The sequence below is a fragment of the Scyliorhinus torazame genome, unplaced genomic scaffold (genome assembly GCF_047496885.1).
Source record: "Scyliorhinus torazame isolate Kashiwa2021f unplaced genomic scaffold, sScyTor2.1 scaffold_730, whole genome shotgun sequence".
NCBI lineage: Eukaryota > Metazoa > Chordata > Chondrichthyes > Carcharhiniformes > Scyliorhinidae > Scyliorhinus > Scyliorhinus torazame.
Genome location: NW_027308457.1, coordinates 41232 through 54423, shown reverse-complemented (window position 1 = coordinate 54423; position 13192 = coordinate 41232). Strand labels below are relative to the sequence as shown.

General features: G+C 60.6%; 1 protein-coding gene across 1 annotated transcript in view; it reads left to right on the top strand.

Moving 5' to 3' along the window:
• srrt (serrate RNA effector molecule homolog (Arabidopsis)) overlaps positions 1-11713 on the top strand; it is a 49356-nt gene extending 37643 nt beyond the window's left edge. The window contains exons 11-12 of the mRNA XM_072494632.1: positions 4880-5047; positions 11540-11713. Coding sequence (XP_072350733.1) covers positions 4880-5047; positions 11540-11674 — 303 coding nt within the window. The 3' untranslated portion in view covers positions 11675-11713. The remainder of the gene's footprint in view (positions 1-4879; positions 5048-11539) is intronic.
• Positions 11714-13192: the final 1479 nt, after the last annotated feature.

Here is a 13192-nt window from a genome sequence, read left to right as displayed (position 1 = left end):
ATGTCCGATTCACCTAACAGCGCGTCTTTCGGGACTTGTGGGAGGAAACCGGAGGAAACCCACGCAGACACGGGGAGGATGTGCAGACTCCGCGCACAGTGATCCGAGCCGGGAATCGAACCCGGGACCCTGGCGCTGTGAAGGAACAGTTTTAACCACTGTGCCACCGTGTGATTCATCAAAACCTCAGTATCGTGCAAAAACCTCAGTATCGTGCAATGAGAGAGATAGAGATTGATGGATGTGGTCCTTTATCATCTCGCTTCAAATCTTTACGAGAAGCTGCCGCCTGAGTCATCTCGTGAGCAACTTACCATCTGTGACTGGCATTCGGCTTCCTTCCAAAGAGCCCGGAACCGGAGTGTGTGGGCTGTAACGAGACTGGCACCTTTGCAGCACTCGTTCAGCAATCCCCACGCGATTCACGGGGTGAGTGACTTTGGCAAAGGCGATCCCACAGACAGTGCCGATGGTCATCGGCCCCGGAGCAGAGGACCTCTGGGGAAGTTTCAGTCCAGCTGTTTCAAACCTTGGCGGGTTTGGAAAGGGGAGGGAGCTGCACTGGCTGGATACTCTATCATCGGGGGGGGGGGGGGGGGGGGGGGGGGCAGGTTCATGATCATTGGCAAGGGCAAGCGTTACTCAGCGAGCTCAGTGTAACCTGGGCGGTGCAAGCTGAAAGGGCGACAGAGGACGATTCAATAGGAACTCGGCAAAGGGGCAAAAACTGGGTCAATTCAGAGCGAGGCGGGGCGAGGGAGAGCGAGGCGGGGCGAGGGAGAGCGAGGCGGGGCGAGGGAGAGCGAGGCGGGGCGAGGGAGAGCGGGGCGAGGGAGAGCGAGGCGGGGCGAGGGAGAGCGAGGCGGGGCGAGGGAGAGCGGGGCGAGGGAGAGCGGGGCGAGGGAGAGCGAGGCGGGGCGAGGGAGAGCGAGGCGGGGCGAGGGAGAGCGAGGCGGGGCGAGGGAGAGCGAGGCGGGGCGAGGGAGAGCGAGGCGGGGCGAGGGAGAGCGGGGCGAGGGAGAGCGAGGCGGGGCGAGGGAGAGCGAGGCGGGGCGAGGGAGAGCGAGGCGGGGCGAGGGAGAGCGAGGCGGGGCGAGGGAGAGCGAGGCGGGGCGAGGGAGAGCGAGGCGGGGCGAGGGGGGGCGAGGCGGGGCGAGGGAGAGGGAGAGCGGGGCGGGGCGAGGGAGAGCGGGGCGGGGCGAGGGAGAGCGAGGCGGGGCGGGGCGAGGGAGAGCGAGGCGGGGCGGGGCGAGGGAGAGCGAGGCGGGGCGGGGCGAGGGAGAGCGAGGCGGGGCGAGGGAGAGCGAGGCGGGGCGAGGGAGAGCGAGGCGGGGCGAGGGAGAGCGAGGCGGGGCGAGGGAGAGCGAGGCGGGGTGAGGGAGAGCGAGGCGGGGCGAGGGAGAGCGAGGCGGGGCGAGGGAGAGCGAGGCGGGGCGAGGGAGAGCGAGGCGGGGCGAGGGAGAGCGAGGCGGGGCGAGGGAGAGCGAGGCGGGGCGAGGGAGAGCGAGGCGGGGCGAGGGAGAGCGAGGCGGGGCGAGGGAGAGCGAGGCGGGGCGAGGGAGAGCGAGGCGGGGCGAGGGAGAGCGAGGCGGGGCGAGGGAGAGCGAGGCGGGGCGAGGGGGAGCGAGGCGGGGCGAGGGGGAGCGAGGCGGAGCGAGGCGGGGCGAGGGAGAGCGGGGCGGGGCGAGGGAGAGCGAGGCGGGGCGAGGGGGAGCGAGGGGGAGCGAGGCGGGGCGGGGCGAGGGAGAGCGGGGCGGGGCGAGGGAGAGCGAGGCGGGGCGGGGCGAGGGAGAGCGAGGCGGGGCGGGGCGAGGGAGAGCGAGGCGGGGAGAGCGAGGCGGGGCGAGGGAGAGCGAGGCGGGGCGAGGGAGAGCGAGGCGGGGCGAGGGAGAGCGAGGCGGGGCGAGGCGGGGCGAGGCGGGGCGAGGGAGAGCGAGGCGGGGCGAGGGAGAGCGAGGCGGGGCGAGGGAGAGCGAGGCGGGGCGAGGGAGAGCGAGGCGGGGCGAGGGGAGAGCGAGGCGGGGCGAGGGAGAGCGAGGCGGGGCGAGGGGGAGCGGGGCGAGGCGGGGCGAGGGAGAGCGAGGCGGGGCGAGGGAGAGCGAGGCGGGGCGGGGCGAGGGAGAGCGGGGCGAGGGAGAGCGGGGCGGGGCGAGGGAGAGCGAGGCGGGGCGAGGGAGAGCGAGGCGGGGCGGGGCGAGGGAGAGCGAGGCGGGGCGAGGGAGAGCGAGGCGGGGCGAGGGAGAGCGAGGCGGGGCGAGGGAGAGCGAGGCGGGGCGAGGGAGAGCGAGGCGGGGCGAGGGAGAGCGAGGCGGGGCGAGGGAGAGCGAGGCGGGGCGGGGCGAGGGAGAGCGAGGCGGGGCGAGGGAGAGCGAGGCGGGGCGAGGGAGAGCGAGGCGGGGCGAGGGAGAGCGAGGCGGGGCGAGGGAGAGCGAGGCGGGGCGAGGGAGAGCGAGGCGGGGCGAGGGAGAGCGAGGCGGGGCGAGGGAGAGCGAGGCGGGGCGAGGGAGAGCGAGGCGGGGCGAGGGAGAGCGAGGCGGGGCGAGGGGGAGCGAGGCAGGGCGAGGGGGAGCGAGGCGGGGCGAGGGGGAGCGGGGCGAGGCGGGGCGAGGGAGAGCGAGGCGGGGCGGGGCGAGGGAGAGCGGGGCGGGGCGAGGGAGAGCGGGGCGGGGCGAGGGAGAGCGAGGCGGGGCGATGGAGAGCGGGGCGGGGCGAGGGAGAGCCGGGGCGGTGCGAGGGAGAGCGAGGCGGGGCGAGGGAGAGCGAGGCGGGGCGAGGGAGAGCGAGGCGGGGCGAGGGAGAGCGGGGCGAGGGAGAGCGAGGCGGGGCGAGGGAGAGCGAGGCGGGGCGAGGGAGAGCGAGGCGGGGCGAGGGAGAGCGAGGCGGGGCGAGGGAGAGCGAGGCGGGGCGAGGGAGAGCGAGGCGGGGCGAGGGAGAGCGAGGCGGGGCGAGGGAGAGCGAGGCGGGGCGAGGGAGAGCGAGGCGGGGCGAGGGAGAGCGAGGCGGGGCGAGACAAGGCGGGGCGAGGGAACATGGGACAAGGGGGGGCGAGGCGGGGCGAGGGAGAGCGAGGCAAGGCGGGGCGAGGGAACATGAGACGAGGGACAGCGAGGCGGGGCGAGGGAACATGGGACGAGGGACAGCGAGGCGGGGCGAGGGAACATGGGACAAGGGAGGGCGAGGCGGGGCGAGGGACAGCAAGGCGAGGCGAGGGAACATGGGATGATGGAGAGCGAGGCGGGGCGAGGGAACATGGGACGAGGGACAGTGAGGCGGGGCGAGGGAACATGGGACGAGGGACAGCGAGGCGGGGCGAGGGAACATGGGACGAGGGACAGCGAGGCGGGGCGAGGGAACATGGGACGAGGGACAGCGAGGCGGGGCGAGGGAACATGGGACGAGGGACAGCGAGGCGGGGCGAGGGAACATGGGACGAGGGACAGCGAGGCGGGGCGAGGGAACATGGGACGAGGGACAGCGAGGCGGGGCGAGGGAACATGGGACGAGGGACAGCGAGGCGGGGCGAGGGAACATGGGACGAGGGAGAAAGGGCCGGTGGAGATGAGCCAATTGGATGGCTCTTTGAAAGGGGCTAGTCCAGGGGGGATGGGCTGAATAGACACTTTGTGCTGGAAGATTCAGCAAATTTAATGTACAATTTTGTTTTTATTGAAGTTATTCATTCAACAAATAATGTAACAAACCGCAGGAGTGGTGCGGTTCAGCGCGAGGAAAGTCTGCAGATATACAACCTCGAGACTCAACTTGTCATTCCCGGGTCACTGTCCGTGTGGAGTTTGCACATTCTCCCCGTGTCTGCGTGGGTCTCGCCCCCACAACCCAAATATGTGCAGGGTAGGTGGATTGGCCGCGCTAAATTGCCCCTTAATTGGGGGGAAAAAATGAATTAGGTACTCTTTTAAAAAAAATTTAAAAAAATGTTTTAAACTGCAGTGACAGACGGTAACCTCCTCCTCTCGGATGTCAGCGTCGCTGTGCCCCTGTCAGAGTCAATCACGGATTCTTAAATCCCACCGTAACGGAAATAGAGAGGAGCCCAGTTCTATCAGCAGTGCTCACCACTGCGCACAATCCCAACCTCGGGCACAGATACCGAACCATCGTCTGTTCACATATTGATACAGAGAGGGCCAGCAGCAATGAGCCCGGATTACAGCCAGTGCAGTCGGCTATTCCCAACGCACTAAACAAAACGGGATGGAAAAAGGAGCCCGGACTAGGATCAAAAGCAGTCAGGATAAAACAGGACCAAGATGCAATCCTAGATCCGTATTCCCCTGGCGAGCTCCCACTATCAAGGGTGAGGAAGAGAGAAGGCCGCTCGTTTGTGTAAGGGAACGTTACAACCATAGAGCAGAGCGGAGGTCAGGATCCGGGGGGGAGCGGGGCAGAGGCCAGGATCCGGGGGCAGCGGGGCGGAGGCCAGGATCCGGGGGCAGCGGGGCGGAGGCCAGGATCCGGGGGGGAGCGGGGCAGAGGCCAGGATCCGGGGGGGAGCGGGGTGGAGGCCAGGATCCGGGGGGAGCGGAGCGGGGGCCAGGATCCGGGGGGAGCGGGGCGGAGGCCAGGATCCGGGGGGAGCGGGGCGGAGGCCAGGATCCAGGGGGAGCGGGGCGGAGGCCAGGATCCAGGGGGAGCGGGGCGGAGGCCAGGATCCGGGAGCAGCGAGGCCAGGATCCGGGGGCAGAGGGGCAGAGGCCAGGATCCGGGGGGAGCGGAGCGGAGGCCAGGATCCATCACCCAGTCTGTGGGGGGGGGGGGGCGGGGGGGGTTTGCTATCTGCTGGCCTTCATTCCCTTCCTCGCTCAGGGCATCGTTTGCCGTGTTCTCTCATTCCAGAATGCTTATCTTTAATTCACAGAATCTCTCCTCTCAGAACCCCATCTTGAAGAACATCACCGATTACCTGATTGAGGAGGTGAGTGCGGAGGAGGAGGAGTTAATGGGAAATGCCACCGACATCCCCGACGATGGACCAAAGGAGGGCAACCCAGAGGTCAACATCGAGAGGGACGAGAAGCTCATCAAGGTACGTGGGGGTGGAGTGGCTGCCGGGGGAGGCCAAATCCACATGGGTGACCCGGGGGGGGGGGGGGGGGGGGTGGGGGGGGGGGGGGGGGGGGAGAAGAAGGCGGGCAGGGTGAGGATGCATGGGGCGGAGTGAGGGGGGAGGGGGAGTGAGGGAGAGCGAGGCAGGGCGAGGGAACATGGGACGAGGGAGAGCGAGGCGGGGCGAGGGAACATGGGACGAGGGCGAGCGAGGCGGGGCGAGGGAACATGGGACGAGGGAGAGTGAGGCGGGGCGAGGGAACATGGGATGAGGGAGGGCGAGGTGGGACGAGGGAGAGCGAGCCAGGGCGAGGGAACATGGGACGAGGGAGAGCGAGGGAACATGGGACGAGGGAGAGTGAGGCAGGGCGATGGAACGTGGGATGAGGGAGGGCGAGGCGGTGGGAGGGAGAGCGAGGCGGGGCGAGGGAACATGGGATGAGGGAGGGAGAGGCGGGGTGAGGGAGAGCAAGGCGGGGCGAGGGAACATGGGATGAAGGAGAGCGAGGCGGGGCGAGGGAACATGGGATGAGGGAGGGCGAGGCGGGGTGAGGGAGAGCGAGGCGGGGCAAGGGAACATGGGATGAGGGAGAGCGAGGCGGGGTGAGGGAGAGCGGGGCGAGGGAGAGAGCGAGGCAGGGCGAGGGGACATGGGGCGAGGGAGAGCGAGGCGGGGCGAGGGGACATGGAGCGAGGCGGGGCGAGGGGGCATGGAGCGAGGCGGGGTGAGGGAGAGAGAGCGAGTCGGGGCGAGGGAACATGGGACGAGGGAGAGCGAGGCGGGGTGAGGGGACGTGGGGCGAGCGAGGCGGGGCGAGGGGGCGTGGGAGAGCGAGGCGGGGCGAGGGAACATGGGACGAGGGAGAGCGAGGCGGGGCGAGGGGACATGGGGCGAGGGAGAGCGAGGCGGGGCGAGGGGACATGGGGCGAGGGAGAGCGAGGCGGGGCGAGGGAGAGAGAGCGAGGCGGGGCGAGGGAACATGGGACATGGGAGAGCGAGGCGGGGTGAGGGGACGTGGGGCGAGGGAGAGCGAGGCGGGGCGAGGGGGCGTGGGAGAGCGAGGCGGGGCGAGGGGACATGGGGCGAGGGAGAGCGAGGCGGGGCGAGAGAGAGAGCGAGGCGGGGCGAGGGAACATGGGGCGAGGGAGAGCGAGGCGGGGCGGGGGGACATGGGGCGGGGGGAGAGCGAGGCGGGGCGAGGGAGAGCACAGAACACAGAAAATACAGCACAGAACAGGCCCTTCGGCCCACGATGTTGTGCCGAACCTTTGTCCTAGATTAATCATAGATTATCATTGAATTTACAGTGCAGAAGGAGGCCATTCGGCCCTTTGAGTCTGCACCAGCTCTTGGAAAGAGCACCCTACCCAAACTCAACACCTCCACCCAACACCAAGGGCAATTTGGACATTAAGGGCAATTTATCATTGGCCAATTCACCTAACCCGCACATCTTTGGACTGTGGGAGGAAACCCACGCAGACACGGGGAGGACGTGCAGACTCCGCACAGACAATGACCCAAGCTGGAATCGAACCTGGGACCATGGATCTGTGAAGTAATTGTGCTATCCACAATGCTACCGTGCTGCCCTTAAGAACAAATAAATCTACACTATATCATTTTCCCGTAATCCATGTACCTATCCAACAGCTGCTTGAAGGTCCCTAATGTTTCCGACTCAACTACTTCCACAGGCAGTGCATTCCATGCCCCCACTACTCTCTGGGTAAAGAACCTACCTCTGATATCCCTCCTATATCTTCCACCTTTCACCTTAAATTTATGTCCCCTTGTAATGGTGTGTTCCACCTGGGGAAAAAGTCTCTGACTGTCTACTCTATCTATTCCCCTGATCATCTTATAAACCTCTATCAAGTCGCCCCTCATCCTTCTCCGCTCTAATGAGAAAAGGCCTAGCACCCTCAACCTTTCCTCGTAAGACCTACTCTCCATTCCAGGCAACATCCTGGTAAATCTTCTTTGCACCTTTTCCAGAGCTTCCACATCCTTCCTAAAATGAGGCGACCAGAACTGTACACAGTACTCCAAATGTGGCCTTAGCAAAGTTTTGTACAGCTGCATCATTACCTCATGGCTCTTAAATTCAATCCCTGTTAATTAACGCGAGCACACCATAGGCCTTCTTCACAGCTCTATCCACTTGAGTGGCAACTTTCAAAGATGTATGAACATAGACCCCAAGGTCTCTCTGCTCCTCCACAATGCCAAGAACTCTACCGTTAACCCTGTATTCCGCATTCATATTTGTCCTTCCAAAATGGACAACCTCACACTTTTCAGGGTTAAACTCCATCTGCCACTTCTCAGCCCAGCTCTGCATCCTATCTATGTCTCTTTGCAGCCGACAACAGCCCTCCTTACTATCCACAACTCCACCAATCTTCGTATCGTCTGCAAATTTACTGACCCACCCTTCAACTCCCTCATCCAAATCATCAATGAAAATCACAATCAGCAGAGGACCCAGAACTGATCCCTGCGGTACACCACTGGTAACTGGGATCCAGGCTGAATATTTGCCATCCACCACCACTCTCTGACTTCTATCGGTTAGCCAGTTCGTTATCCAACTGGCCAAATTTCCCACTATCCCATGCCTCCTTACTTTGTGCAGAAGCCTACCATGGGGAACTTTATCAAATGCCTTACTAAAATCCATGTACACTACATCCACTGCTTTACCTTCATCCACAAGGTTGGTCACCTCCTCAAAGAATTCAATAAGATTTGTAAGGCAAGACCTACCCCTCACAAATCCGTGCTGACTATCCCTAATCAAGCAGTGTCTTTCCAGATGCTCAGAAATCCTATCCTTCAGTACCCTTTCCATTACTTTGCCTACCACCGAAGTAAGACTAACTGGCCTGTAATTCCCAGGGTTATCCCGAGTCCCTTTTTTGAACAGGGGCACGACATTCGCCACTCTCCAATCCCCTGGTACCACCCCTGTTGACAGTGAGGACGAAAAGATAATTACCAACGGCTCTGCAATTTCATCTCTTGCTTCCCATAGAATCCTTGGATATATCCCGTCAGGCCCGGGGGACTTGTCTATCCTCAAGTTTTTCAAAATGCCCAACACATCTTCCTTCCTAACAAGTATTTCCTCGAGCTTACCAATCTGTTTCACACTGTCCTCCAACAATATCGCCCCTCTCATTTGTAAATACAGAAGAAAAGTACTCATTCAAGACCTCTCCTATCTCTTCAGACTCAATGCACAATCTCCCGCTACTGTCCTTGATCGGACCTACCCTCGCTCTAGTCATTCTCATATTTCTCACATGTGTAAAAGGCCTTGGGGTTTTCCTTGATCCTACCCGCCAAAGATTGTTCATGCCCTCTCTTAGCTCTCCTAATCCCTTTCTTCAGTTCCCTCCTGGCTATCTTGTATCCCTCCAATGCCCTGTCTGAACCTTGTTTCCTCAGCCTTACATAAGTCACCTTTTTCCTCTTAACAAGACATTCAACCTCTCTTGTCAACCATGGTTCCCTCACTCGACCATCTCTTCCCTGCCTGACAGGGACATACATATCAAGGACACGTAGCACCTGTTCCTTGAACAAGTTCCACATTTCACTTGTGTCCTTCCCTGCCAGCCTATGTTCCCAACTTATGCACTTCAATTCTTGTCTGACAACATCGTATTTACCCTTCCCCAATTGTAAACCTTGCCCTGTTGCACGTACCTATCCCTCTCCATTACTAAAGTGAAAGTCACAGAATTGTGGTCACTATCTCCAAAATGCTCCCCCACTAACAAATCTATCACTTGCCCTGGTTCATTACCCAGTACTAAATCCAATATTGCCCCTCCTCTGGTTGGACAATCTACATACTGTGTCAGAAAAGCTTCCTGGACACACTGCACAAACACCACCCCATCCAAACTATTTGATCTAAAGAGTTTCCACTCAATATTTGGGAAGTTAAAGTCGCCCATGACTACTACCCTATGACTTCTGCACCTTTCCAAAATCTGTTTCCCAATCTGTTCCTCCACATCTCTGCTACTATTGGGGGGCCTATAGAAAACTCCTAACAAGGTGACTGCTCCTTTCCTATTTCTGACTTCAACCCATACTACCTCAATAGGGTGATACTCCTCAAACTGCCTTTCTGCAGCTGTTATACTATCTCTAATTAATAATGCCACCCCCCCACCTCTTTTACCACCCTCCCTAATCTTATTGAAACATCTATAACCAGGGACCTCCAACAACCATTTCTGCCCCTCTTCTATCCAAGTTTCCGTGATGGCCACCACATCGTAGTCCCAAGTACCGATCCATGCCTTAAGTTCACCACCTTATTCCTGTTGCTTCCTGCGTTGAAGTATACACACTTCAACCCATCTCCGTGCCTGCAGGTACTCTCCTTTGTCAGTGTTCCCTTCCCCACTGCCTCATTACACGCTTTGGCGTCCTGAATATCGGCTACCTTAGTTGCTGGACTACAAATCCGGTTCCCATTCCCCTGCCAAATTAGTTTAAACCCTCCCGAAGAGTACTAGCAAACCTCCCTCCCAGGATATTGGTGCCCCTCCGGTTCAGATGCAACCCGTCCTGCTTGTACAGGTCCCACCTTCCCCAGAATGCGCTCCAATTATCCAAATACCTGAAGCCCTCCCTCCTACACCATTCCTGCAGCCACGTGTTCAACTGCACTCTCTCCCTATTCCTAGCCTCGCTATCACGTGGCACCGGCAACAAACCAGAGATGACAACTCTGTCTGTCCTGGCTTTCAACTTCCAGCCTAACTCCCTAAACTTGTTTATTACCTCCACACCCCTTTTCCTACCTATGTCGTTGGTACCAATGTGCACCACGACTTCTGGCTGCTCGCCCTCCCACTTAAGGATCCTGAAGACACGATCCGAGACATCCCTGGCCCTGGCACCCGGGAGGCAAACATACCTTCCGGGAGTCTCGCTCGCGACCACAGAATCTCCTATCTATTCCCCTAACCATTGAATCTCCTACAACTATTGCTTTTCTATTCTCCCCCCTTCCCTTCTGAGCCCCAGAGCCAGACTCAGTGCCAGAGACCTGGCCGCTAGGGCCTTCCCCCGGTAGGTCATCCCCCCCAACAGCATCCAAAACGGTATACTTGTTTTGAAGGGGAACGGCCACGAGGGATCCCTGCACTGTCTGCCTGTTTGTTTTTTTCCCCCTGACTGTAACCCAGCTATTCTTGTCCTGTACCTTGGGTGTGGTTACCTCCCTGTAACTCTTCTCAATCACCCCCTCTGCCTCCCGGATGATCCGAAGTTCATCCAGCTTCAGCTCCAGTTCCCTAACACGGTCTTTGAGGAGCTGAAGTTGGGTGCACTTCCCGCAGGTATAGTCAGCGGGGACACCGGTGGTATCCCTCACCACCCACATCCTACAGGAGGAGCATGCAACTGTACTAGCCTCCATCCCCTCTTACCTTACAGAATATAGCTGCTGTGTGGACTAACTAGATCTCCGACTCTGCTCCCAGTCAGCTACACTTCCTGTAAACTCCTGGCTCTCTTCGCACTCTTTGCGGAAATGTCGGAAACAAAATGAAAGGAGCACCTTACTCCCTCCTCACCTAACTCCCTCGGTCACCAAATTCTTACTATAGCACTCAAAAAGCACCAAATTCAGCACTCAGTGCAAACAAAGTCTGCACTGTAGGGGATCACTTTTATACTGTGAAACTAGCCTCTGAAAAACTGGCCAAATCCAATTAACTAATTAACAAGCTCCAGCTGCAAGTGCCTACAAGTAGAAGCCTGTTTAAAGCTGATTGAAAATTCACCTTCTTCGAAACCAAACAGCAACTTTCAAGTTCATTAACTAAATAAAAGAAAGACTAAACTTTAGATAAAAATGAAGCCTTATACTCCCTCGGTCACCAAACTCTCACTATCGCACTCAAATGCACCAAATTCAGCACTGAGTGCAAACTCTGAGGGAGAGCGAGGGAGAGCGAGGCGGGCGAGGGGGACATGGGGCGGGGGAGAGCGAGGCGGGGCGAGGGGACATGGGGCGGGGGAGAGCGAGGCGGGGCGAGGGGACATGGGGCGGGGGAGAGCGAGGCGGGGCGAGGGGACATGGGGCGGGGGAGAGCGAGGCGGGGTGAGGGAGAGAGGTGGGGTGAGGGAGAACGGGGCGGGGCGAGGGAGAGAGGGCGGGGCGAGGGAGAGAGAGGTGGGGTGAGGGAGAACGGGGCGGGGCGAGGGGACATGGGGCGGGGGAGAGCGAGGCGGGGCGAGGGAGAGAGAGCGAGGCGAGGGATTGTTGGTGGGAGCTTGCTGTGCACAAACTGGCTGTCCAATCCCTACACTGACGCTGGCTGCAGCTTTATCTGAACAAACCTGCTTATGGGATGTCCCGAGGTTGCAGAAACCACGCTAGAAATAAATGACCAAGGTGCCCTGGTCTGACCTCTTTAACTACTGTGTGTTGCTGTGCAGGTTCTGGACAAACTGCTGCTTTATTTGCGCATCGTACATTCCATCGACTATTACAATACCTGTGAATACCCAAACGAGGATGAGATGCCGAACCGCTGTGGGATTGTCCACGTTGCGCGGACCGCTCCCTCCTAATCGGGTCTCTCAGCATGAAGGTAACATTGGAAGCAAATATCTGAGTGAGGGGGCGGTTTGGGCTGGGCTGAATATTCTGCCTCTGTGCTCTGCCTCTGCCTCTGCGCTCTGCTCTGCGCTCTGCTCTGCCTCTGTGCTCTGCCTCTGTGCTCTGCCTCTGTGCTCTGTGCTCTGTGCTCTGTGCTCTGTGCTCTGTGCTCTGTGCTCTGCTCTGCCTCTGTGCTCTGTCTCTGTGCTCTGCTCTGTCTCTGTGCTCTGCTCTGTCTCTGTGCTCTGTCTCTGTGCTCTGTCTCTGTGCCTGTGCTCTGTCTCTGTGCTCTGTCTCTGCGCTCTGTCTCTGCGCTCTGTCTCTGCGCTCTGTCTCTGCGCTCTGTCTCTGCGCTCTGTCTCTGCTCTCTGCCTCTGCGCTGCTGCGCTCTGCCTCTGCGCTCTGCCTCTGCGCACTGCCTCTGCGGCACTGCCTCTGCGCTCTGTCACTGCCTCTGCGCTCTGTCACTGCCTCTGCGCTCTGTCACTGCCTCTGCGCTCTGTCACTGCCTCTGCGCTCTGTCACTGCCTCTGCGCTCTGTCACTGCCTCTGCGCTCTGTCACTGCCTCTGCGCTCTGTCACTGCCTCTGCGCTCTGTCACTGCCTCTGCGCTCTGTCACTGCCTCTGCGCTCTGTCACTGCCTCTGCGCTCTGTCACTGCCTCTGCGCTCTGTCACTGCCTCTGCGCTCTGTCACTGCCTCTGCGCTCTGTCACTGCCTCTGCGCTCTGTCACTGCCTCTGCGCTCTGTCACTGCCTCTGCGCTCTGTCACTGCCTCTGCCCTCTGTCACTGCCTCTGCCCTCTGTCACTGCCTCTGCGCTCTGTCACTGCCTCTGCGCTCTGTCACTGCCTCTGCGCTCTGTCACTGCCTCTGCGCTCTGTCACTGCCTCTGCGCTCTGTCACTGCCTCTGCGCTCTGTCACTGCCTCTGCGCTCTGTCACTGCCTCTGCGCTCTGTCACTGCCTCTGCGCTCTGTCACTGCCTCTGCGCTCTGTCACTGCCTCTGCGCTCTGTCACTGCCTCTGCGCTCTGTCACTGCCTCTGCGCTCTGTCACTGCCTCTGCGCTCTGTCACTGCCTCTGCGCTCTGTCACTGCCTCTGCGCTCTGTCACTGCCTCTGCGCTCTGTCACTGCCTCTGCGCTCTGTCACTGCCTCTGCGCTCTGTCACTGCCTCTGCGCTCTGTCACTGCCTCTGCGCTCTGTCACTGCCTCTGCGCTCTGTCACTGCCTCTGCGCTCTGTCACTGCCTCTGCGCTCTGTCACTGCCTCTGCGCTCTGTCACTGCCTCTGCGCTCTGTCACTGCCTCTGCGCTCTGTCACTGCCTCTGCGCTCTGTCACTGCCTCTGCGCTCTGTCACTGCCTCTGCGCTCTGTCACTGCCTCTGCGCTCTGTCACTGCCTCTGCGCTCTGTCACTGCCTCTGCGCTCTGTCACTGCCTCTGCGCTCTGTCACTGCCTCTGCGCTCTGTCACTGCCTCTGCGCTCTG